General features: G+C 46.0%; 1 protein-coding gene across 1 annotated transcript in view; it reads left to right on the top strand.

Annotated features, from left to right (window-relative positions):
• The first annotated feature begins 18,206 nt into the window (after nucleotides 1-18,206).
• Nucleotides 18,207-25,674, top strand: part of LOC119441845 (phosphatidylinositol 5-phosphate 4-kinase type-2 alpha-like) — a 105,675-nt gene continuing 98,207 nt past the window's right edge. Inside the window, 1 exon segment of the mRNA XM_037706480.2 lies at nucleotides 18,207-18,485. Coding sequence (XP_037562408.1) covers nucleotides 18,342-18,485 — 144 coding nt within the window. The 5' untranslated portion in view covers nucleotides 18,207-18,341.

The raw sequence follows: 25,674 nt of genomic DNA, 5'->3' as shown, positions 1-25,674 counted from the left end.
GCTCGAAAGACATTTCGGCACGAACATTGCGTACTCGAGCTGGATTTCGTGGCACCTAGGGTGGATTTCGTGGCACTTGGGGTCACGTAACGCAAGGAGCCCCATCCGAGCACAAACTTTCAAGAGCTTTTCGATAGCCAGCGGGCGCGTTGCGGCATCTCGCAGCGGCCGCGGAATCTATGGAGCCCATGGATTTCAATTCCGAAACTGTATGGGTGTAACGCTCTCAAACTTTTGACGCGAAAGGTGCACTGACATTTCCAAAGGCGTGCTTTAAAAGATTTTCAATTCTGGAACTTTATGGGGTTAATGCTGTTATAAACTTGGACCAACATGCGTGCACTGGAGCCCTCGTGTCCAAGCCGTTCCAGAAATTAAAGCACGCGCTCGCAATCTCCCACGCACACGAAAATACTATATATCACCGTGACTGTCAGCTAGCAGCTGATAATTTTCTCCAAACATTTTCAGGACACGTGCCCAATGTAATCGATCAGCTGGACCAGGGCAGGCCAAGTAAAATTTGAGAAAACAGGAGAAAGGAAATGGCCTATTATTGAGGAAATTGTTTTTGCGGGCTACAAGGTCTGGCTCTCGTTGGCCACAGGGACAGTGGCCCTATGGATTTAAGCATAGGCCCCGCTGAAAATACAGGTATTTTCAGAGCGCTTCTTCGCATGCGAGCTGATTGTGGAGATACATATCTGAAGAACCATTTGGAAAGTTGCCCCAGTAGTGCCTCGTATTTAAGCCCAGATGCAAAAAACTAAATTATAGAAATTTGCGGCGAAATTATCAAAGAAAGCCTAGTTGCAAAAGCAAGCTGCTTCTCCATACTTCCTGACGAAACGACGGACATCGCTGGAATCGAACAGCCTACTGTTTGTGCAAGGTACCTAAACAAGGATGCCAACGACATCGAGGGAGTGTTTTAGGTTTTAGCACCGGAATAGATGCTCTCCCTCATTGCGACTGCAGGTTCTATGTAAATGTGTACAAACTGTTCCAGATTCTAGTCACCCTTCCAGTGACCACTGCCAGCGCAGAGAGAATATTTTTTAACAAGCGTTTACTAAAAAACTACTTGCGCTCTAGGATGTCTGTGGAACGCATGGTTAGACTGGTGCTTCTATACACCCACAGAGACGTCGGCATCAACGTGTCCGAAGTCATTGACCGCTTCGCTCAACTTCCCCGCCGAGAGAAGTTTGTCCTTTAGATAGCGAAGCAGCAAAAATCAATGCAAGTAAAAAGCTCTGTTCCTTCACGTCCATAAGCTCGTAATTATAAAAATGTATAACTGTTCGTTAGCTTTTAAAACCGCAGAAATTTTAGCCGTTTATTCTAGCAGTTAGCATCATGATCAAAATTATCATGCGAATACGGAAATTACGAGGACATCAGTAACCAATTTTGACCGACCTTGCTCATTGAAAGCCCGGCCCAGGCTGCGTTTGCCAAAAACGCACTCGGATATTGGGTAGTAACTTGCCGTATCATCTGTGGCTTTCGTTTGTCCTTTTCTTTCCTTTTTAGCTACCTGCTTTTATTTCTTTTTTGAAACGAAGCAAAACCCTCCTTTAATTTTGGGTGCATGATAATTGTTGCCGCTGTGCAGGCTGGTAAATTACACATTTTTGTACTGATTTCTGCATTATTCCTCTATTATTCTACCTGTATGGTGCTGTCGCGACCACTGCATGGCCTGAGTACATATCATGATTTCTGCGATCATAGTTTTGTTCTTGCCGAGATCATCTGTCTTTCTGTGCGCAAAGTTTACTATCTCTGACTCCGCAACGTGTTTATTTGTCTTGTTTGACGCATAATATACAGTGACGTTTGCTTAAATACGTAGATTTATTGGAGACTTAGACGTATATTTAAATATTTTGTTGCGAGGTTTTGTGTATACAAGCAGTGAACTTTGTTTCCAGCGACTCTTTTTTGCCCTTTAGCGAGTTGTATCTTCGCATTTGTATATTCCATTCTATCTTCGCATTTCTAATGTATATTTTGCAGAACTCCTATTTTTATGTGACTTCCACAGATACGAAGATGAGAGGATTGCCCTTCGGACGGCTTTGGGGCACTTAGACGACAGGCCTTTTACGGAGGAAAAGATCTTGGGCGCGTGGCCTCGTGCGTCTGCTATGTGCAGGGCTACAAAGGCGCTGCTGTGCTTTTTGAAGTGCGCAAGCCTGTATGACCGCCTGTGTCGAAACTCAGCGATGAACGCTTAACTGTAAATGTGCAACGTGTGAACTGTGAACTTCTCTCTTCCTCCTCTTTCAATCCCTTCTCCCCCTTCCCTCGTGCAGGGTAGCCTATCGGGCTCAGCATGGTTAACCTCCCTGCCTTTCCCTTATGACTTCTCTCTCTCTTTTCTACTTTTTATTTGTACTCACTGTTGCCAGTATAATCTCGGTGTAATTACAATACACGACCGGTAACAGCTGCTCCTGCGTAATCTATTGCAACGAGGGACAGCGTCATTGAGGTTTTTTCCTGGCCGTTGCATATGTGCAAAAATGTAAACAAGGTTCTTGAATGACGAAGATTCATCAAAATATTTGCCCTCAACTTATTCATTTCATGGCCTTTACGTTCTTCATATCAGCTGTATACACTGCTTTGCTGGTTTTGAACTGATATAGTTCTAATGTCCGTGTGATATTTTCTTTCCTTATTAAATAGACAAAAAAAACGCGGCCGCATTGATATCAGTTATTTCTACCAGAATTTTTAGGACATATTCTTTTATGAAAAAATACTTATTTTACTTGACAGTGCGTAGCGTTCAATAATTAGTTTGCAGCATCTAATATACAATGGCATTGGCAATGCAGTTATTATTCATCTATATGATCCCTCGACAACTTCTATAAGGAGGAGGCCGCGCTGCAACCTGAGCCCCCCCCCCCCCCCCCGAACAAAATTTCTGGCTACGCCACTGGCGTCTACCAAATTTGTCCGAACCATTTCAGGGACCCTTTAAGGGTGAAGCAGAGTGGAACATAAGTGCGGGATAGTTAGCACTGCAAGGCTACCTACCCTGCGCAATGATATATGCGATGAAGCATATATCATATATATCATGAAGCACTCACTCACTCACTCACTCACTCACTCACTCACTCACTCACTCACTCACTCACTCACTCACTCACTCACTCACTCACTCACTCACTCACTCACTCACTCACTCACTCACCTTCAAATAAACCGCATTTCGGTGAAATTGACCTGGAAATGGGTAATGGCCCGTAGGCTTGTGCGAATATTCGATATTAGCTCAGGCTGGAATTTCAGTATTACGGGATTTCGAAAGGAAAGAATATACGTATTTCCCGCGATTAAGACGCACCAACAATTACAGCAACCCGGAATGAAGAAAAAAAAAGTTCGCCAGTATAACCCACGAAAATAACTGCATAGAATGCCAGAACATTTGTAAAAATAGTCTCTTTTCAGGGATACATGAATCGCCCTTGTCATACCTTCGCCCCAGCTGCTCTGTTTCCCACCTCGTCGGCGACGCCGATGACGCAGATGTTTGCTCTAAAGATGGTTTCACGGCAGTGTGGGTCATCCTGCCGTGAAACCACACCTCGAGGTAAAATTCTCACTGCCGTGAAGCCACACCTCAAGTGAAGCCACACCGCAACTCGCACCCCTATTTTACTGCTAAATTTACATATCTTTTGTTTAAGTCTGTGCGCTTGCAAAACGGAACGGGTTAAGCTCGTGTGTAGATGGAAAGCATCAACCTGAATTTGCGCAACACAGCGTAAACGGCCGGCGTCGCGCAGTCAAGGTCGCACTTCACAGCATCGTGACGACCGAAATGGGCGAACTCGGAATGCTCCCGTGGCCTCAGGCACCACAAAATTGTAAGTTAACTGAAGCACAACTGCGAGCAAGAGCAGGTGGTGTTTTAAGAAAGGTTGAACTTACATTTTGCAAATAAATATCTGAATAACGACACTTTGAAAATAAACTGACCTCAGACATGAACATGTTTCCTATTTGCAAGTAAAAAAACACATTTTCTTATATTTGCCAGCATCTGGCTCTTCTGTCGAGGTTATATATATATATATATATATATATATATATATATATATATATATATATATATATATATATATATATATATATATATATATATATAAGTGCCTCAAATACCCCTTTCGGGGTTTTACATGAGGGGTGGGCATACCCAGTAGGTTACATTTTCGATGAATGCCTTGAATGATGAATGACTGGATTGGTGCACCGCTTCGGCAGGTAGATGATTCCAGTCTTTCGCTGTCTGTACAAAGAAAGAGTTAAGATGAGCGGCGGTGCGAGCTGGAGGGGAATAAACAGCCTTTGAATGGCTATGACGGGATGAAGTTCGATGCGCAGGTATGATGTCGGTCTGGTGAGGCAACGAGTGATAAAACTCGTAAAATAGACACAGCCTTGCTGTTTTGCGGCGGTGCTCGAGGGTTGGAAGGTTCAGAGATGACTTAAGTTTAGTGACGCTAGTGTGGTAAGAGTAGTCGGAGTGAATGAACCTTGCTGCGCGATTCTGTATAGATTCTATAGTGCTGTTGCCAGGTTAGATTGGTATTGGTCCCACACTGAGCATGCGTATTCCAGTTTGGGTCGAACGAATGTTAAATATGCTAGTAGTTTTACTGAAGGGGGAACAAGACGAAGATTACGGCGCAGGTAACATAGAACACGATTGACATCATTGCTAATGTTGCAAATGTGTGAAGACCAACCGAGGTTACTGGACAGGTTAACACCTAAGTACTTATAAGAAGTGACGGCACATATTTCAGCACCAGCGATAACATATTTAGCTGAAATAAATTATTGGCGGCGGTGGAAAGTAAGTAGCGACGTTTTCTTGACGTTGAGAGACATTAGCCAGTTATTACACCATGTTTCAATGATGTTAAGGTCGGACTGGAGAGAACGAGAATCAGCGTCGTTAGTAATAGGACGATAGATTACGCAATCATCAGCGAACAAACGAATTTTTGAAGAACAACCTTTCGGTAAGTCGTTAATATATGTTAAGAAGAGTAGTGGTCCTAGGACAGTGCCTTGCGACACACCGGAGATAACGGGTGATAGATTAGACGAGCATTGGTTAGTGAAAACGAACTGTTGACGGTTAGTCAGAAAGTTGCGTACCCATTGGAGAACAAAAGGGTTAAGATTTAGACGCGATAGCTTTAGGAAGAGTCGTTCATGAGGAACCTTGTCGAATGCCTTTCGGAAATCTAGAATATATATATATATATATATATATATATATATATATATATATATATATATATATATATCAGTGAAGTAAAGAGTAACAGGAGCCGGCACAGAAGTAGTTCAAAAAATAGAAGCACGTAGGAAAATCGCAACAAGACTTTACTGACGTTTCGGCCGGGGTCCGGCCTTCATCAAGAGTGCGTGTACAAGCATACAGAGCTCAATTTATACCTTTTTGCCGTAATGGTGAACAGAGACAAGAAAAAATACAAAGTGAAAAAAAAATACAAAGTAAAAAGGAATACAACGAACACGTAAATCGTGAGTAGCCCGTGACCACAGGCGTGCACAGAAATCTGTGCACGCCTGTGGTCAAGGGCTACTCACGATTTACGAGCTTGTTTTCACAGCCTTGTTGTATTCACTTTTGTTTAATTATTCCACTCTGTGCACGCGCAAGTTTCCATTTACGTGTTCGTTGTTTCCTTTTTACTTGTTTTTTTTTTCACTTTGTATTTTTTCTTGTCTCTTTTCACCCACGCCTAACGTATGCGTCATTGTACACGTAACGTCGCAGCCATCTAGTTGACTAAAGTTGTGGCCTAGTGCATGTGTGATTGGAGAAGTGATGGCACCGCCAATGGGGAGGACGTGGGGCGACATCATGAGAGTATAAAATTAGCGCGTTCGTGATGTTTCGAGGTCTACAAACGGTATAATGCTTTCGTACTCCCACATGTAAGCAGTCTTAAGTGTATCAGCCGAATTTTGTTTTATTTATAGGTGGAAACACTGGCGGCAGCGACAACAGAAGGGGTAGAAAACTAACGAAACAAAAAAAAAGGACAAACACGCAAGTGATTTCGTCTTCTAACGTAAGTGCGAATGGTCATTATTTTTACTACAAATCCAAGATTTCCGAAGAACATTTAAAAGCTTTCCGTGCAATTAGATAAAAAGACCTACTCATCGCAACAAAATTTGTCAGGTACTTTCTTTAATGTCAAGGAACTACGCATTCTCAAACTTTCATTGAAAAATATCCTTGAGAAAAGCAGTCCGGGGATAGGGTTTGGTTAAGACAACATGCAGCCATGATATGCGAGACGTTGGCTCCAATGGAAACCGCCGGCCGTGGGTCGGAGACTCACGATTTCCAGTAAATACGTTTTCTCCTTTCATCGCTGCACTTAAGATTTACGAGGTTCGTCCCAAAAGTTTGATGGCAGCACACTTGTCTGTGACACTTCTACAAGTACCCCGACACTGTTCATCCCCATCTCGCTGCGCATGCAGGCACCTTTTCAACACTGTGCACCAACTTGCCCATCCAGGTCTTCGTGCCACGCAACGCTTTATTTGCTCGCACTACGTGTGGCCCCGGAGGAACACCGGCGTACATGTACTTGACCTGGGTACGTGTATGCGCACCTCACAGCACGCCAAACTGCACCGGTTCCCCACTTCTCCTACACGGCAGTTCCTTCAACCTGACGATCGATTCGATGTTGTCCACATGGACATCGTAGGACCGCCACCTCAATCGACCGGTTTACCCGGTGGTCAGAGGCAATGACGCTACCAGACATCTCCGCTGCAACCGTTGCGGTTGCCTTTGTCTCAACATGCGTAGCCCGTATTGTATGTTCGACGAGAATAGTCACAGACTGCGGACAACTGTTCGTGTTCCCGCTCTTCGCCGAGCTCCTTCACCTGCTCAGCACGACTCGTCTACGCAGGGCCGGGTCACCAGTTGTAGAGCTCATGGACGACTGAGATGCGACAAGAAGTCCGCTTGGTTATGAGAATGAATACCTTATTTTAATGTGTAAGCATTCTTTGTCGAGTATCCCATCCCCGTCACGCGAAACTGCAATGCCTTGTATCTGCACAAGAATGCGTAATTTGCAAGGTTACAACGTTTAAGCGTTTTAATAGTTTAAATGATTGGTAGTTTTATGAGCGACAAGAAACAATTAAACCAAGAACATTAATAACAGATTACCCATGGAGATACATAGGGCTCCATAGAAAATGCATGGGGAAGCTTATAGCAGGTGTGGGGCCGACTTAAATTTGGGGATGGCCCAACTTGAAATTTGACAGTGTGCAGACTGAAAGTTGGGGGTGCACCAACTTGAAGTTACAATTTGGCCAGTAATTTGCATGTAGGTCAACTTAAATTTAGGGGTGGGTCAACTGGTAGTTTGGGGGTCTGGCATTCCCAACTTAGATATAGGGGTGGGGATATTTGAAATTTGGGCGCGGGACAACTTGAGATTTTGGGGTGGCCCAATGTCCAATTGAACGCTGCCGAGCGTCCTTCGAGTTGCGAAATCCTGGCAGGCATGCGGCGCGTTGAGACGCTTGTCGTGTTTTCGTTCGGCCTTACTACAGTGCCTAGAATATACTCCAGGCACTATAGCCTTACCGAGGCGCAATTAGAACGCAGGCGCGAGAGCTTGCGCAGGCAAGGAACGTGCGCATAACCAACGCCACCTAGAAAAAAATGGCCTATAACACACGCTTGCGAGAGCGACAGCGAGGGTGGCGTGGCGTCGCGGAGATGCGCTCTCCCCTCACGCAACACCTCACGCGCTGCTGTGGCCAGCTGGTGTTCCCTTTCACCCGCTCGTGCCCGGCGGTTGCGCCGAGAAAATCTGACAATTGCCTCTAAAGCCTAATCATTCTTTGAAACCGGAGAGGCCATGCGTAGACGCGCATAAGCCAGGAAAAGCAAGTAAGCAAACGTAAGTAAAAGACAAGTCACAGTCGAGCAAACAATGCATCTTACGCATAAGTAGACAAATCTCACAATTTGTGTAGTTTTTTTTTTCCTCTGTATTTCGTGGGCTCGTGCCGGCGCGCGAGCTGGAGCGCGCATTGCGCTTCCGGCTCGGCCTAGACGCACCATCGGTACGGTGTCTACCATCGGCATGACCGCCGATGGTGCACGCCGGTACAAGTGCATGCAACGAGTCAGCAAACATGATGGAAATGTTGCAGTGGCGCCACTCTCTCCTCTAAAAGCAACCCGGTTGACCAATAGTACACGCCGAACTGCTGTATGGCAAGGCAGATGTTCATGCGCGCATTTTAAATGCGGTAATATTTGGGTGAAAGTACGAAAATATGTCCGACGATTACGATACTCCCTTATGTGAAATTGGAGCGCAGCTTTATACCTGCTTTTATATCGCGATATACTGAGGCAAATAATTTAGGGCCGAAATCACCACACCGACTGGTAGTGGGCCACTGCCGTCAGCTCCTTCGCAGAGGGAGGGGCAGTAGGGGAACGTGGCATGATGACCAGGATCAGAGCCAGCTGTCGAAGAAGACGACGAAGGCGCGAGCAGTGGCATGAGCGTGTTCGCGCGGTTACGCTGAGGGACGCCGACAATCAACCCAGGAATGGGCGCCTAAGGCTTCCGTTCTAATAAGTAAATGCAATGTGCAAGCCTAGTTACATGCAAAATAAGGACATTTATCAAGGTTTCTAAGGAAACTACCAAGCTCTACATGGAGCACCAAAAGAAGATTTAGACTGTGGTGACCGATAAAACAATCACACACAAAAAAATGTCGCAGTTTCACCCGAAAGGCGACAGCAACTTAGTAGAGAATACGGAGTAAGGATAGTAGTTTTGTCAGCTGTATAAACTTGGACATGCAGCAGCACCAGCAACGCGCAGAACTGGTGTCGACGCCGTCGCTGTTTTGCCCGCGTTCGCACGGAACGCGCGCGGCGTTGGTGACTGTTGTCAGGGCCTCTGAGTTGTCAGGGCTCGGAGGTTTTCGACGAGATCAGATCGGGAAACTCGTCGAGCAGCGTCGGAAGCCTTTACCACCTTCTCACCTCGCAACGTTTTTATATAAATACGCATTTGGTGCCGCAGCTAAACGTCGCCTCCCTTCCCTCCCTCCCAACCGTCCCCCCACGGCCTTTCGCGCGACGGAAGAAGTCGCGTTTACTCTCTATTGACCCTTTTCGCGGCGATGCCGTGGGCGCTGCCATATTTGATCACGTGGTGACGCGCCCATTGCTTGCCTCAACTTCCTCCGTTGCCTCCTTGTTTACAATGGAAGTGTATGACGCCGGCGCGGCTTAGAAAACCTCTGTTTTCGGAGATATCGTAGACGGTGACTAGGTGGACGACACGAAGCTTTGATCACACCTTCAGAGAACATGCAAAAGCGCTTTCGGAGCTGATTAAGCTATGTCCAAACGGCGCAAGCAGCATATATGGTGCTTGTTCTAAAAGCGGGGCTAAATATGTATTTCAAGCTATCCAAGCTTTCCGATTATGAATTCAGTCAGGATTAGTGCGTTTTGCTCTTTGTTTTTTATTCGGTAAATATTTTGAAGCGGTGACTTGTCAGTTTCTGACTCAGTGAAGTTCCCCGGTGCGGCCACTATCTTATTATTTTCTGCCTAATCGCTCGCGGTTGTGCTCAGTTCCGATAGATTTGTTCTTGCTGAGCACAAGGCTTGAAACGTAGCTGTTTTGTACATTGTAGTACCTTGTAGCAAATATATATTACAGCTAGTAACTCGCTTACTCTTGTGGACCGTCACGAAACATTCAGCTTCGACCATTCGTGCGCCATAGGTGTAGTCCGTCATTTATTGTGCGTATACAGTGCGCATATATTCAAGTGTGCGCCCATTCACTTATTCTTGATACGTCGGCGATAGAGTGGGCGTAAGTTTTCCTGCCATTTGGGATAGATGTGTATAGATAACGTGCGCGAAACTTACTATGACAGGAAGCTGCGCTACTCCCTTTGTCATTGTTTAACGAATGGTACTCACTCTTGCCGACGTTCTGGGGATGAAGCCTTTTCTTTGAATGTTAGCGATACAAGGCTGGGGGATGAGCAAATTTCTGTATCCTCGAGGAAAGCGCCGGTAACACATGCGGTCAGTTGCAGAAGCGGTCCGCGAACTTGGCCACACAGATTCATTCTATTCCTTAACATACCAGTCACTATTTTTGCAGCCAACTACTGCACACGTCTTCAATCTACATGATTCAATCTAGCATGATTGGAGCACAGTGTGTTAGCGAAAACTCAGTCACATTTCCGACAGCTGATCGCACAGAAGCAATGTAGAAGCGGTAATGGTTTCGTATTCGTGCGCGGTCTCTGAGGAGAGGTATGGCGTGCCACCGTGAGCGCCATCTCGTTTCTCTAAAACAAACTGCTCCGCGAAAAGGGTCAATATATATGGTGATTGTAAAGGAGGAAAGATACGGTTAATACTGCAGCCCTTCATGGAGCACGGCGCAGAACGCGCGTTTGTTCTCCGCCGTGTGTTCGCTCCCCGTGTAAGCGCGCGTCCCTCGCACCCTTTCACTCGCACATACAGCGTCCGGCGCGCGGCGACGATTTCATCGCCGTTGACGTCATACGGAACCTCACGGCAATGGCGAGAGATGTACACCGGAATCATTTGGGCGATGTTGATGAGAAATGAAGTGCATTTATTTATTATTATTTATTATTTGCTACGTGCACGGCGCAAGCGACGAGAGACCGAGGAAACAGCAGCGGCGACCAAGGCTGGCAGGCGCGCGCAGCAGCCAAGCCCAGGGGGGTGAGAAAGGGAGAGAGATAGCGACCGCGCGCCGGCTTCCGAGAGCCCTCTCCCCTCACGCAACATCGCACTATTGAAGCAGCAAGTGTTCCGTTTCGCCCGCTCTGCTCGGTCGAGGCGCGCTCGTGACGTGGCGTCGCAGCCAATGGTAATTTAGGTGTGGTTTCGCTGCTACAGACGCCGCCTTTTTCGCTTGTCGAACTAAACATTTGTTCGTACCGGTTCAGCGAGGACATGTCAGTCCCGGTTCAGCTGCGAAAGAAAAAAAAAAAGATTGTTCATACCGCTTTAAACCAGTTTATGTTCTATGGCATCACTTAAAGTTAACTTCAGGGAAAAACAATAAATTCATTGTGTACAATAACTCAATGGTGCCCCTGTGTGGCATGGAAATACAAAAAAGAAATAATAATAAAAAATCAGAGCCCTTCCACTACTGCGAAGATGGAAGCCAGCGAAGCTGTGACTATGGTGGGTCTGCTATAGTGAATATTGCTTTAGTGAATTTATATAATATCATTATTGACTATATTGAGCGTCTTCAGCATGTTCGTCAAAGAGCAAGGACACCGGCGTCTTGTTTTCACCCGGCACGACGGCCAAGTAGTGGGTTTGCTGCGCGAAGTCCGCCCCATCGTCATAGACTAGCGTACGAGCCACGGCTTTCATAGCCACGGCACACTGCACGGCATCGTCAGGATCCTGACGTCAGGATCCTGGAAGATGTGGTTAAACGAGCGACCGTCCCATAGCGAGTCCAAAGGGCAACTGCTGATAACGGCGCTAGTGCGATCTCTACGTCACGAGATAAAGGGGCACAGTGATTGGTGGGACGTGCCGCCACCTTGTCTCTCGACACTTGTGAAAGAGGCATCGGCGGTGGCGAGGGGTATAACAACGGGCCATCCATCATCCGTTTTGACATCCGTGCTAAGGCACAGCTGGTGGGAAACCGCCGCGCTCATGAAGCCGAAAATTGGTGATCTACTTCCGGTTTATCTATCTACTTCCGTTGCCAGACGCGATCTCCTGGAACCTAGCCTATAACAGCTACGCTTAAAAAAAAAGGGAGGGGAGGGGGATGGTACACGTGTTGTTATTCAGGCCGCAAGTAGTCTGGCAAAAAAACTCATATTGTGGAAGCGCAGCTCAGAAGAAATACGTCATTTATATCGCACACATTTGATTTCCATGCCAGTGTGGTCAAAAGCGATTTCTCAGCTATTTGACGAACAGCACTTTAAAACGCTCCTGAATATGTTACTAACAAGTCTGCCTCCCAATGCGCCAGGTTTAAAACCGCAATAATGGTACGGCCACTCCTAGCAAGTTCGTTGGCATTTACAAATGTAGTAGCAAGGTTGAGCCACAAGACACAATACACGGATGAAAAGCTACAGAGGGCCTGAACAGAAAGCCTTCATTTATTCCTTTCGGTAACCACGGCGGCCGCATTTCGATGGGGGCGAAATGCGAAAACGCTCGTGTACTTAGATTTACGTGCACGTTAAAGAACCCCAGGTGGTCCAAATTTCAGGAGTCCCCCACTACGGCGTGCCTCATAATCAGATCGTGGTTTTGGCACGTAAAACCCCAAAATTGTAATTCCTTTCGGTAACGTTCCTGCTCAGGTTTGGTTCGGGCAATAACAACGTTTTCTTTTTCGGTTTTCGGTTCAGTACCGGTTTGATACCCTGCTCGCAAGACCTCAACAATGTTATAGAGAAGATTTCCGGCCAGCATTGTGACATGGCGCCACCTATCAGTATCTGGGCAAACTAGTATATTTGCCTCGCTATGGTCGCACCGCATTGCCCACCAACCAAGTGGTGAAGCTTCCACCAAGGGCTAAGGAGAACTTTTAGAAGTGCGCTTCTCCGCATATCTCTATTGCCGCACCAAATATTACGGACGTCGTTGTTCTTTTATTATAATTAATAATAGTAGCAGGTATGGGGCGTAAGCGCAGGATATGATAACACTATATTTGCCATCCTCTGTTCCTAGCTTGCTGCACCCTTGATTTTTTGCACGATAGCGCCAGCTTATTCGTCAGCGCTGTCAGAATGATGTCATCTATCCTGTGGGGGGGCATTTGGACAATGTGAGAAAGCCTGATTGCAGAATTTCGCATGAAGTAATACATATCTATACATAACAATCAGCTAGCGCAAGACAGGGGTAATTGGAGATCACAGGGAGATGCCTGCGTCCTGCAGTGGACATAAATATAGGCTGATGATGATGATGGTGATCCATAACAAAGGTATAGATAACTTTCTGCTTGGATGGTTGGTTGACGTGTAGCTAAGGCACAATACCTTAGATTTAACAGAGAAAGAACACAATTGGAGGAGGTTTGATGCATTAGAAAGTTCAAATCTAGGGACTCTTGGAAGCGGATTTTTTAGTTTTCAGGAAATGAAACTATCAGATTTACACCTCTGAAACTCGGCAATGAAAAATTATATCACAATTCTGTAAATTGCATTTAATAGTACATCTAAAGCAGACAGAATTCATTATTACGTATGACTCTTAAATACACAATTAAATAGGACTTTTGCAAAGACTTTGTAAACATTGTACCTAAATTCACGTCAGATATAAATTGATAATCAAATTTGTGTCCTTTGAATGTTCTAACGGATGCAGTTTACGGAACTGCGATATCTGTTTTTGGTGCAGTTACGGATTTGTAAACTTCGTGCATCAAGGTTTTTTTTTTTATCTTACTCATTTTTGGCAATCTATTTTTAAATTCAAGGCTTAAATCAAAATTCAGCTTCAACAGTCACTAAGATTTAACTGTCTCTATGAAATGCAAGACATTTAATTAAAATCGACCAAGGTGTTATCTCATAAAAGCATTTCTACGTTTTACATGCATGTTTTGAATTGGTGGCATCGTATAGTTGGGCCAGAGCCAAACCTTCCTCTTAAAACCATGCAAGCTCTCCTGAAAGTCATGGGGCCATCGGTTGTAGATTTCGGGGACGGGTGACACGTAGAAATGAACCCGTTGATTAACTGAAATTCCCTAATCAACCTTTAACTACTTGTTATAGGTGCGTTATCTTAACAGAGAAAATCAGAGACGCTGTCCGTACGCGCTATATCAAACCTACGTCAAATTAGGTCCAAAAATGTGCCATGGAGCCCCTATGTGGAGCAAGACGTATCAAGAATATCAGGATTAAAATTGACAAGATTTGACGAGAGCAGGCTAAAGCAACGGGCAGCATTGCTCCCTTCACCACCTTGTGTAAAGAACACGCACTACGCATGTTGCTAAAAAGTGTCTAAATTATGTTTAGTAGAATTCTCATGGGTAAAATCACAGTCCTTTCACAAACTATTGTTAACCAGACTATTTTTAAAACGAATATAAAAGTAGTCAATATATCTAAAAGCATTGAGGAAAATCCTGTCGTGAAACAGAAACTGAAGAGTGCGATCTATGTTAGCCAAGAAAATATTACATAACAGAGGTGCAAGACAACAATTAACCCATAGGGTAAAGCAATAATTGTTGAGGCTAGATTGATTGATTGATTGATTGATTGATTGATTGATCGATTCCCTTTAGTTGATATGTTACGAAGCACTTGGGGAAGTCAACGTTCGCGACTAGAACGATAAAGCAGCGAGAGGTAGCACAGCCGATCGAGCACGACACAAGGCTTATCTCTCTCGTCGTTCTCTCTCACAGACACATCCCCACTGCTCCTTATTTCACAGTACAGTTATCTCCCCCGCGCAAAAAGAAGCCGTCCCGGTGACCTAGGGGTAGGACAAGACAAGCGGATCATAGTACGGCTTGAGACGCTGGACATGCACAATGTCGCGTCCTCGACGGCGATGATCCAAAGATAGCTCGAGCGGTTCCACGATATAGTTCACTGGAGACGTTTGCTTGATCACGCGGTAGGGGCCGTGGTACTTCGAGGCGAGTTTCGGTGACAGTCCAGGGGTAGGGGCTGGAACTCAAAGCCACACTAGCGAGCCAGGAGCATAGGATGCAGGAGCATGGGAAATTTCTCGATGGTGCTTCTGGCTGTTGCTGGTCTTCTGACGTAAATATACGGCATAGCTTGCGACACTCTTCTGCGTGTGCAGCAGCTTCAGACAAGGTAGTGGTTTCTGTGTTGTCAGGGCGGTACGGAAGGATAGTGTCCATTGTGGAAAAAGGTTCGCGTCCGTACAGGAGAAAGAAGGGCGAAAATCCCGTGGTCGTCTGCGTGGCGGTATTATAAGCGTAAGTCAGAAATGGTAGAACATGGTCCCATTTGGTTTGGTCGGATGCAACGTACATGGCCAGCATGTCACTTAAGAGTTCGATTAAAGCGCTCGGTCATGCCATTAGTCTGCGGATGGTATGCAGTAGTGGTGCGATGAATGATGCGGCATTCTTTGAGGAGAGCCTCGATGACGTCGGAGAGGAAGACGTGGCCTCTGTCACTGAGTAATTCCCTGGGAGCTTCGTGGCGAAGGATGATGTGGCGCAGGAGAAACCAGGCGACGTCACGTGCAGAAGCGCTGGACAAAGGGGAAGCTTCCGCATAGCCCGTAAGATGGTCGATGGCCACGATTGCCCAGCGGTTGCCGTCTGATGTGGTTGGCAAAGGTCCATAAATGTCGATGCCTACTCGATGCCTGCTCCTTATTTCACAGTACAGATAGAATGATGGCTCTGTGACATACTTGCACGTAACAAATTACATGTAATTAATTACTTTTAATCAACTACATGTTTGGTAGTTCTTCAATTGATGGTTCGAATTTCTTACTCCGTAACGCTCATTGCAATTCAAATACTTTGTTTAGTAACAAATTGCATGTAACCAGTTACACTTCATTAACGAGTCAAGCTATAAAGAGGTACGCAGCTTCGATCACTTGAATTTGGCGGTGACTAACTACTGTAGAACCAAAGTATAGAAGGACTCTTGTAGAACGCCTGCAATGATGCCATGCAGCAGTCTCGTGGACGCGGGTATTCAGACCACGTGGTTCCGACAGGCAAGCCCGGCGCTCAATATTTGTTTGTTTCCTCATCTTAACGGAAGGTAGCGCGACTTGCATTGTGGGCACCGCATTTTTCATCGCGCGATGGTTCCCCGTTTCTATTACGGTGCCTTAATGCGGCCTTCCTCCCCCTCGACGGGCGAAGAGGATATCGAGGCGTCCAAGGCACCCTAGTTTCTATTAGAGTAACTGAATATTTTATACGCGGTATTAGCTCCACCACGTCAGAACCCTCGTGTTCAGCGAGTTTAGACTTGACTGTTTCTATGGGCATTTCGCTCTCACAGTTCCCGTCCTTTGTTCGCTAATTTCGACGTCCGGTGCGTTTGTACGATGTAATACCGTCCATCCCTCCAGAACACACATCAAACGAGTTTTTATGACATGGTGCTGTGTTGACTTCACCTAACTTCTTTACTTTCCTCCATTCCTCACCCCCAGTGCAGCGTGGTTGAGGTGCCCTCCTATCGAGAGACAGCTAATGCGCTGCACAAACCCATTCCTTTTCTCTGTCCCATCGACAATCACAATCTCTAGCCAGTATCGCTACTTACGTCCTCAGAAGAAAACGAGGGACGATGACCGATGAATTTTTTTAATCAATTGTTAGTGAAGATAAACAATGTGCGAAGGACTGCAGATGAAGTACCGAAAGAGCGAAATTAGCTCGCTCTATTCATTGTACTTGTGCAATATTGATAAATGGAAAGGGACGTAAAAGTAATCGATTAATTTTTAGTGAGTGCTAAATTACTTTCGCGGGAGAGAAATTGGTGAATGTATTCAATTACGTCTTTAATGAAGTAATATTCTGCTGTAATCTGTTGTTACTGTTAATCTGTAATTTCTTTTTTTTTTAACGTGTACAGGTCTGCACTGTGGCCTCAGTCTGACCGAGATAGAGCTCCAGAAGTGACACGAAAATATCAGCTACCCACTGGGTCTGGAAGGCCCACCACACGAATACTACAGATACATTCTGACGGAAGCGGGCATTCCGTACTGAGGCACACAATAAAATAAATTTGAGTCTACAGAAAATGTACACGCCACAGCAAAATTATTCTTCGAAGGGATGATAACAACTTCCGCGATTTTTGTCATGATCGACAGGATCGTCATTTTTAAATATAAGTTTACCTGTTTCAAAAGGAATTAACTCACAAGCAGCTGCCAAGACCTCATTTCGCTAATGCATTCCGACACTCTTTTCGGTTCATATTTGGTCATTTTGCTGCGGGCAAATGTTTAGTTTACCACTTAAATAATTCCTGCCACCCTGAATTTCTCTTTATAATGTCGAAAAGGGCAGGGCGGTTTGATTGATAATTAGCACCTTAATGTGGTCTAATTGCTTTATAATATCTACGAATAATTACTTATTCATTATTTCAGTAATTTACTGCAGTTTAATTTTCTGTCAGCATGTAATCTGTAATTTATGTCAGGCTATGCGTCGCTGGCGCTCTGTTATTCTGTGCTATTGCATATATTTAACGGAATGCTTAGTGAGCGTTAATGTGTGTTATTCTCGTTTTAAATGTCTCAAAAGATGCGCCATGCTGTTTTTGTTTTAATTGATTAGGATCCATCGCCTCGGCAATTACTTCCGGCGCAACCAGTCAGCAAACGATTAGCCTTCGGGAATATTAGTTTCTGTTAATCCAACGGAGCTGCCGCTGGGGCGTGGATTTGGACATCCCTACACCGTTCAGTGGACACCACTAGACTTCACTGTTGATCTACAATGTTCTCGCCAAATGAATTATCTGCACACACACACACACACACACACACACACACACACACACACACACACACACACACACACACACACACACACACACACACACACACACACACACACACACACACACGCACACGCGCACACCGCACACGCGCACACGCACACACACACACACACACACACACACACACACACACACACACACACACACACACACACACACACACACACACACACACACACACACACGAGCGCGCGCCGCGCACGCACAAATACAAATGGTTTCGTCGCAGTCTCCCAAGAAGACGTTTCGCATACGCGAAAGCCCGTGCTTTTTTTATTTACGAAGGTAAGCTTTGAGACGAGAGTAGGCTAAACCAGAACTTCTGCGAAAGGAATTTTAAGCCGTATTTAGTGGCAATTTCCGCCGGCACGGGCGGTAAGGGCGATGCGGCAGTCTGAAACGAAACCGAAACAGCAAGCGGTGTTGATTGGTGGCGCCATCTCCTAACAATTTATTGAAGCAATTGTATCACGTGTTCTAGCGGAGCTTGCTGGGAAATGTCATTGCCAGGAGCCATTAGAGACCGCATCGACAGCACCTAGGAGGATGTCTCGGTAGTATCAGTCGATCTTTTGCACCAGTGTCCGCGCGATTTCTTGTGTGTTTCGGTGCGGAACCGCTCTAGCGAAGCCAAGATGTCTGGGATAGCGTCTGGACTCACCACAAAGGGCAGCAGCCGCCTGAAAAAGAAGCACTTCAAGCCTAAGCATCAGAAGGCAAAACTCTTCCGAGCCAACGAGCCGCTGCTCAGTGTTTTTATGTGGGGTGTCAACCACACCGTGAGTACCGTCTCGGCTTTGACGCACCTCCTCGTTTCGTATCGCTTTCCGAGAAGCCGGTTCCTTCCGTACAGATTATTTCGTTCTTACTGTACCGCCGCCTTCGACGCCGGTTCACATTTTATGTGTAGTACTTTGTTTTTTCCGGGGCGTCTAGCAGCTTTGGGTCGACGTTTTTCGAGCGAGGACAACCTGCGTCTTTAGGCCTAGATTTTTATATGAAAACAGCCTGTGCGTACGGATTAGGGACAACTTTGTTCGGGGCACACCTCTCTTCGCGTTTCCCCTTGACCGCCGTGCTGCTAAACGTGTGGTTGCACCCTGAAGTGCACCGCCCGCCAGCCCTGAAGTACGCCCTTGCTGCGGGCGGCACAGCGATTGCAGCCCTTGCGCTGCTGTTGTGCCGCGGCCGGTTTTCGCATCGCTCCTGCTTCGGTTGACGGCGATGCGCTCGTAAGGTGAAGAAGCGACTGTTAGCATTGAAAAACCACTCACTAGTTCGTCGTGCAAGGCAGATCAAGTATTGCTGCTATTGATCGCTCGAGTGTGACTTGTGCGAAGTCGGGCAAAGCTTCGGTGCCTGAAAGCACCTGCATTCGCGGTCGATCTGTTTTCGCGAAACTTGCAGTAGCGCTAGACGATCTTTTATTTCTCGTCCCATTTCATGACCTCCACAGCAGCACGTATGGCGTCCTTCTGCGTCCTCCACTATCATGCGTAACACAACGTAAACAACAGTCGAGCTGCAGCGTTCCATGAAATTTTCACTTATGAATGGGTTTTTACCTCTGCCAACCGAGGCATGCACGGGAACGAGACGGACGCTCACACGTCGAGCTGCCCGTCTATGCCGCTGGAAGTTTGGTTTCAGTTATGAATGCAATTAGAAGCACGTATGTGACCTGTTCTGTTTACGGTAGTTTGTTGTAGGATAAGCGGTCACAGGCTGAATTCCTGACCCTGGCGGCCGCATTCCGCCGCAACAACGCTCTCGTGCCGTGCTTGGGTTCACGTTAAAAAGAAAGAAAAAAAAAAAAAAAAAAAAAAAAAAAACGGTGGTTAGTTTATCGGAGCCCTCCAATATCGGCAGCGGGAAGGCAAGTATGGTTTCGCACGGGGGTAACAAACGTCCCCGTCCTTACCGTACTGGCAGTCGTCACGGCAACGCTGTTGGTAAGAAATTAAAACGGTGTGCAACTTTAGGTTTGCACTCAGCGTGATCCCGTCGTCTTGTTTATTGTCGCTTTCTCTGCGCGCCGATACCATCTATAACTGCCGTTGTTACCCTATCGTCACTGTAGCGCATGTATCTTTGGATAAACTGCTGGCTTATCTGGCAATGATTTCCTGCCTGTTCCTTTCGCGAGTACGACTTACTCGCGATCCAAGATCGAGGTCTTGGAGGCTGGACTGACTGCGAAACCGAGCTATGACGTCGTGAGCTATTTTACTTCATTAAGAGCTTTTTCTGTTTCTTTTTTACAGAAAAAAAAGGTGTAAATGCCACTTATACTTTTTTTTTTTTTTTGCTGTCTCCAAAACTATCGATCGTACTTGTAGAGTTTTTCTTTATCTTCTGTTCACATAGCCTACAATTAAGTGCTGTCGCTGTGCGTACATTTCGCACGCTACTATCCTACACGAAACATCGTCCTGAAATAGCCTAATTACCTTCTCGGTGTGCTTGAATCCAATAAACTCTCTACACAGTCGCGTATGTTTAATTTCAGAACTCTGGTTTCTCGCTTAAGCTGTCCCTAAGTCTATTTGACCGTAATAATTTGCCCTAGTTAAAAATTAAAATGAGATTCAGGAAAGAACATTTTACTTAAGGTATATTTCCGCACATGTCGCGAAGGGGGTGGTGATAGCATTCATTTTTATTAAAGATTGCACTGAGAACACTCATTCTGTGGAGTATATACGCACTTTATTAAATATTGTATCGAGAAACTCGGAACACAGTAGAAACTGAAAAGCAACCCACTATTTTTAGACCAGAGTGACCTTTTTAAGCGACTTTGCTGTTGCTAATTTCACCTGCTTCACGAACTTGTCTGAATAAACTTGCTCGAAACGAGCAGCCCTCTAATATATGGCGTTTTCTGCTGCCGCAAAAGAGCAAACAAGATAAGATCCACATTTCTTTATTGTATGCATTTTTTTTGCGACACCTTTAAAACTTTTTCTTAAGCAGAATATTTTATTTTTGTAAAACTTGACGCAACATTCGTAAAATCGGTGAACGAGCAAAATTCGTAAAATTTACGGAAAACAATCACAAAATTCGGGAGGGTTTGGCATGTATGTGTTTAGGGTCCTTATGAACATGCGCGGTGCTCTAGTATTGCACTGAACTTTTTCAACGAGCATCTGGCGAGGAGCTGTTTCTTTGCTTCATTAGTCGTTGTCATGGTGCATCAGAGATTATGCTTCTCATTTACAAGCTTCTCAAATTGGTCTGACATCCAGTTAGCGGCATCAGACATCTCAAATAACGTAAACCTTTGACTGCCGGATTTCATCTTAATAATTCACTTTTTTCTTGAAATTGGAAACATTCGGTATTGTATTCAATATGCGGAAGTAGATTTTTTTTTTCAGTTTTGTTTTTTTCGTACATCTTTATTACGTAGGACTCGCAAATTTCGGTTTCGAACACCTTATAACAGCTAGGTAGTTTTCGACAGCTAGTTGTTTTCCTGTAATACTAATCAACTTTTGGTGCGTGCGCTCCATTTTTACGGGTAAATAGAAATGCTCGTCCACTAAAAAAATATTTAAAAATCTACAAATCACGAGAACTTGGAAGAAGTTTTTACTCTTCCTCAGGCGTGTTCTCCACTCGAAATGCCGGGCGGAGTTCCGTTCGTATGTATATAATGACGCTAACACTTAGTGTTCCCAATACTCATTTGCATATATATTGTCTGTATATGCCTCACTGCACTTGATGAATAATTTATAACAGAGAGAATAAGAGTCGTGGGAACAAAGGCCTAGTTTTTTTAGCTACGTCCACATGAAGCAGAAAGGTGTGCAAATAGTGATTTTTGAGACGGGATCGATTACGAATTAATCGAATATTGCCAGAAGTGAATTGAATATCGAATAGTTTTCGAATAACGAACAGCCGTTATCACAACTAATATAAATAAACGATGTTCATGTCTTAGTATTCCTAAAGTTAGCAAGTTTTTTTGTCATTACATAGCATGCTTTTATAAAGCGTTGTTTAATAAAAGCCGAAATAGAGCATTAGGAGCAAACAAGTTGTTTCTTCGCATGAATAGGACTCTTCAGAGAGTGCGAGCGATCGCTGTAAAGCCAGTGAAGTATGGCTACCTGAAGCGACGTCGCCTGCTTCAATACGCAAGTTCTCGTGTTTTATGTCTATAATATGCCTGCGGGGGTGAACATTTACCTTACTTTTTGCCTCAATTTAATGTTTAATTAAGCGCAGGTGACGTTATTGAAATCTTCGAAAGGTATTTAAAAATTTTCGCATTTACGAATCGGATAAGACCTATTCGATTCGTAATTTGAAACTGTCGAATATTGGCACACTCTTAAGCAGAGTGGCAGCCAAGGAAAGCAGAGGGAAAGTAACCGTTTTAATGTTGAAGTTTAGGTATAAAATGGTAGTAGGGTTATTTTTGCCATAAGCATCACATTCTGAATGAAGGAAAAGGAAAATTCCTACCTTTGTTTTTTAAATGAGAGATGCAAAGCTTCACCGCAAATTTAAGACACATTCACGAAATTGTGAAGCCAAGGAAGCCATATGTGCATTTTATTCCTTTCATTTCGGATATAATTTTATATCCGAAATGAAAAAAGAAATGCACCAATGGTTTCCTTGGCTTCGTTGTCTTTTGGATTAATTTACTTACACTTCGCGCGGGTGTTGTACGTTAAACTTTTCGGTTGTAACCCACAAAGCGCCATAAAACATTGGTTGGTATAAAAATGTTGCCGGATCAGTAAAAGCCATGAAACGGTGACTTAAGGCCGCGTGCGGCATTCAAACGTATTTGATCAATGATGATGGAACGTATTTAGCGCCACTATTGCGGCCGCCGTGCACATCAAAGTAGAAAAGCAACTAAGCGCTTTTTTTTTTTTTCCCCTCGGTTCTCTGGAAGGTAGATTGCCCGAACTTGTTCGTGGTTATCGAATCCGCGGCATAGCCAGAAATTGACATGACATACAATGGATGCGTAGGAACATACGTATTGGATTTTCATGGACATGCGGACTTTTCCCGACCTTTCGTTGTATCCCTGTGTCAAATTAAAGGCCCTGGATCTCGAAACCTTAGAAAAAATATGGGCAAGCCTCGGAGCGCCCTAAATGATTTACTACGATAGCTTTCCTATACTGACCAGTTTCGGTTTCGTTTCTTAGGAGCTGCATATCTTAAACTCATTACGCAGAAGGTGGTCACGTGAGTAGCAGCATGACAAAGCTATGACAAAATCAAGCGAACAGAAGCGAACGCCAAAACGTGGCCGATGTCCTACTCCCACGTGACCACCTTCTGCGTCATGACTTGGCGACGCTTTCACCTTCCTCGGAAACTTGTTCGAGGACACGCTGTCGTGGTAAGTATAGTTTAGGGCGCTCTGAACGGCTCGCCACGTTCTCACATCGACCTTTTCCGTCATCCGCTTGTGCGCGACATGATCCTACCTCGCCCCCGTCACGAGGGAACCACGCTTGCATGCGTTGCATTCCTCGGTTAGCGTCTTAACGCGCGCGCCTCGACGGTTAGAGCCCGTTTCCCCGGTTCGTGTGTCGCCCGCGTGGCGCAACGAGCCCATTGCACATAGTTGCACAGCACCTGGGCAGGCTTCGCGCTCTCTTGCGCGAGTTGGTTCGGTCGTTCGTCGTCGTGATTTATGTCAAGGACTTCCGACTGTCCGCGTGTGTGGCGCGCGCACGCCGTGTCGTTGCAGGGCGACATCTTCACCTCCAACTGCTTTCCGCGCCGCCGCCGCCGCCTTGTCTCCGGAAGAGCCCGCGGCACGCTTGCGGTGAAGCCTTGTGAGGAGGACTCGTTGTATACTGGCGGTGCACGAATGTTCGCTGAAGTCTCATCCCTGCGTCACACCGGCCTTTGTTTGCGAGCCGTCCAAAACGTTGCTGACCGTGGCTACCACAGTTGCGGAGTGTGGCTGTCAGTTTATGTATTAATTTATCGGTGAGGCCTCAAGGTTTCCCTTGCTGGGGACTTTAATTACACGATGGGTGTGTGACAAAGCACGGCGGAAGTACGCGCATCAGGTACGCTTGAAGCGTCGGCATATTGGAGAGCGCAATGGAGGTACGTTCCGTTAGGTCATCAGGGCGATATGGATGGGAAGATCGTCCCAGTCGCCAGCAGTGCGTGCAAAAAAAAAAAAAAAAAAAAAAAAAAAAAAAAAAAAAAAAAAACCAATCTGCTGATACACAAAGTTGCGGGCGCGTGCTGGTACCACGGCGTTTGAGGGGACGTTGCGTGAGGTACGACGGACATGGGTGATGAGGGCATTGCCTGCCGCGGTAATTCCATTCCGTCGGATGAGGGAATGGCATCGTTTCATTCCTTGCTATTTCGTGGAGTTGGAAAGTCCGAGCCAATTCCCGTTTCAGGAATGGCCGCCTGTAGCTGTTCCATTCCTCTACTTCCGGCAAAATGCCACGAGATGTGAAGCGCGGTGGGCTTGTAAAGAAAAACGCGTTTCGTAATGATTCCATGAAGAGTTTGTCTAAAGGCTTGCAATGTATACTCTCCGCGTCTTGCCCGCCAGGTACGTAATTGATATGCTGCAAAATGTGGTCCGGAAAGTAAACAATTTTATACGTTTTAATGAACTTCTTCACGTAAGCTTCGCTTTACATCAAATTACAAAATGGGCGTTGGATCTGGACGATTTTCTATTTCGCGTTTTCTATTTTGGACTAGTTGTTTGCATATGTATTGAGGCAGGAAATTGGAGTGCAAAATTGTGGTGTTTAGCGTCCAGAAGCTGCGGCTAGTGGGACGCCGCACTGCAAGGCGGATGATTGAGTTGCACAATCTCGACTTCTTCGATGTGCACGCAAATCTAAGTATACACGAGCGTTTTTGCATACTGTAGCCATCGGCATCGGCCGTCGCTGCCGGGAATCGATCCCGTGACCTAGTGCCCCGCAGCAGAACGCCATATCGTTGTTCAGCCACTTCGAAGGGTAGCGAAGTAAAGAAAAAAAAATTCGCCGAAAGATGGGGCTAACAACTTGTGAAGGACACGATCGACACAGGACACTGCGTCGTGTCGTGTCTCGTGGTCGTTTGACCTGTACCTTCCTCGCGCCGACGAGTCACTGTACCCGAGTAGACTAAAGTATCCTACTAGGACGTAACTGTTAATCACGAGGGTCCTGCCGAAGTTATCGATTCGGCGTTCTGTGCTTGCGAGCGTACTCGACGCCGCGATCGTGTTTGGCCCTCTCCGACAACCCGTCGCCCGTGTTGTGAATGCGCCGCGCGCGTGATAGGCGCGCGACGCACTCTCCGCCGTGCGTTCCCGGCACCGGCCTCGCTGCCCGCAGAGCGCACGTCCGCAGCTCGTGGACACATTGAGGCCCGTTGGCCCGGTTGGGTCACGAGGCGAGCGCGGCCCGGCTGTCGGAAACTGTCGCACGCTGTGTGCCCGCGGCGCGTGTCACGACGGCTCAAGGTCGCCGCTCTTCCCGGTGTCCGCGCTGCGGGCAGATGGGCTGCACGCTCTGTTTACGCGTGGTCTCGTTACAACTCCCTTTCGTCGGTGGAACAACGGCTAGTATGTTGCGGCAAAGCGTTTGTCCGCTCAGTCGCACGTTTATTCATTGTCTCGTTGTGTGGTTGTTTACATACGTAGGCCGATATAACGTAAAACTATTCCCGTCTGTTATTATTTCGAAACGGCCATTAGCTCTCCGTGATAGGTCAAAACGGCTGCAGGTCTGCCCATATGGGCAGAGCTGGAGGGGTTTTGGCCTATCACGGAGGGCTAGTGGCCGATTTGGAATAAGAACAGATTGGAATAATAGTTTTACTATGGTTTTACGTTATACCGGCCGTAGTTAAGCTTGCGTCCGCTGGTTTATTTTGTTGATTGGAGAAAAGAAAGCGCAGCTGTACATTTTGTTCACAGCAAACCATGTATTGGCAAGAGGAGAACGT

The sequence above is a fragment of the Dermacentor silvarum genome, chromosome 2 (assembly GCF_013339745.2).
Source record: "Dermacentor silvarum isolate Dsil-2018 chromosome 2, BIME_Dsil_1.4, whole genome shotgun sequence".
Taxonomy (NCBI): Eukaryota; Metazoa; Arthropoda; class Arachnida; order Ixodida; family Ixodidae; genus Dermacentor; species Dermacentor silvarum.
Note: the sequence above shows the minus strand (reverse complement) of the source record. Positions and strands in the feature narration are given on the sequence as shown.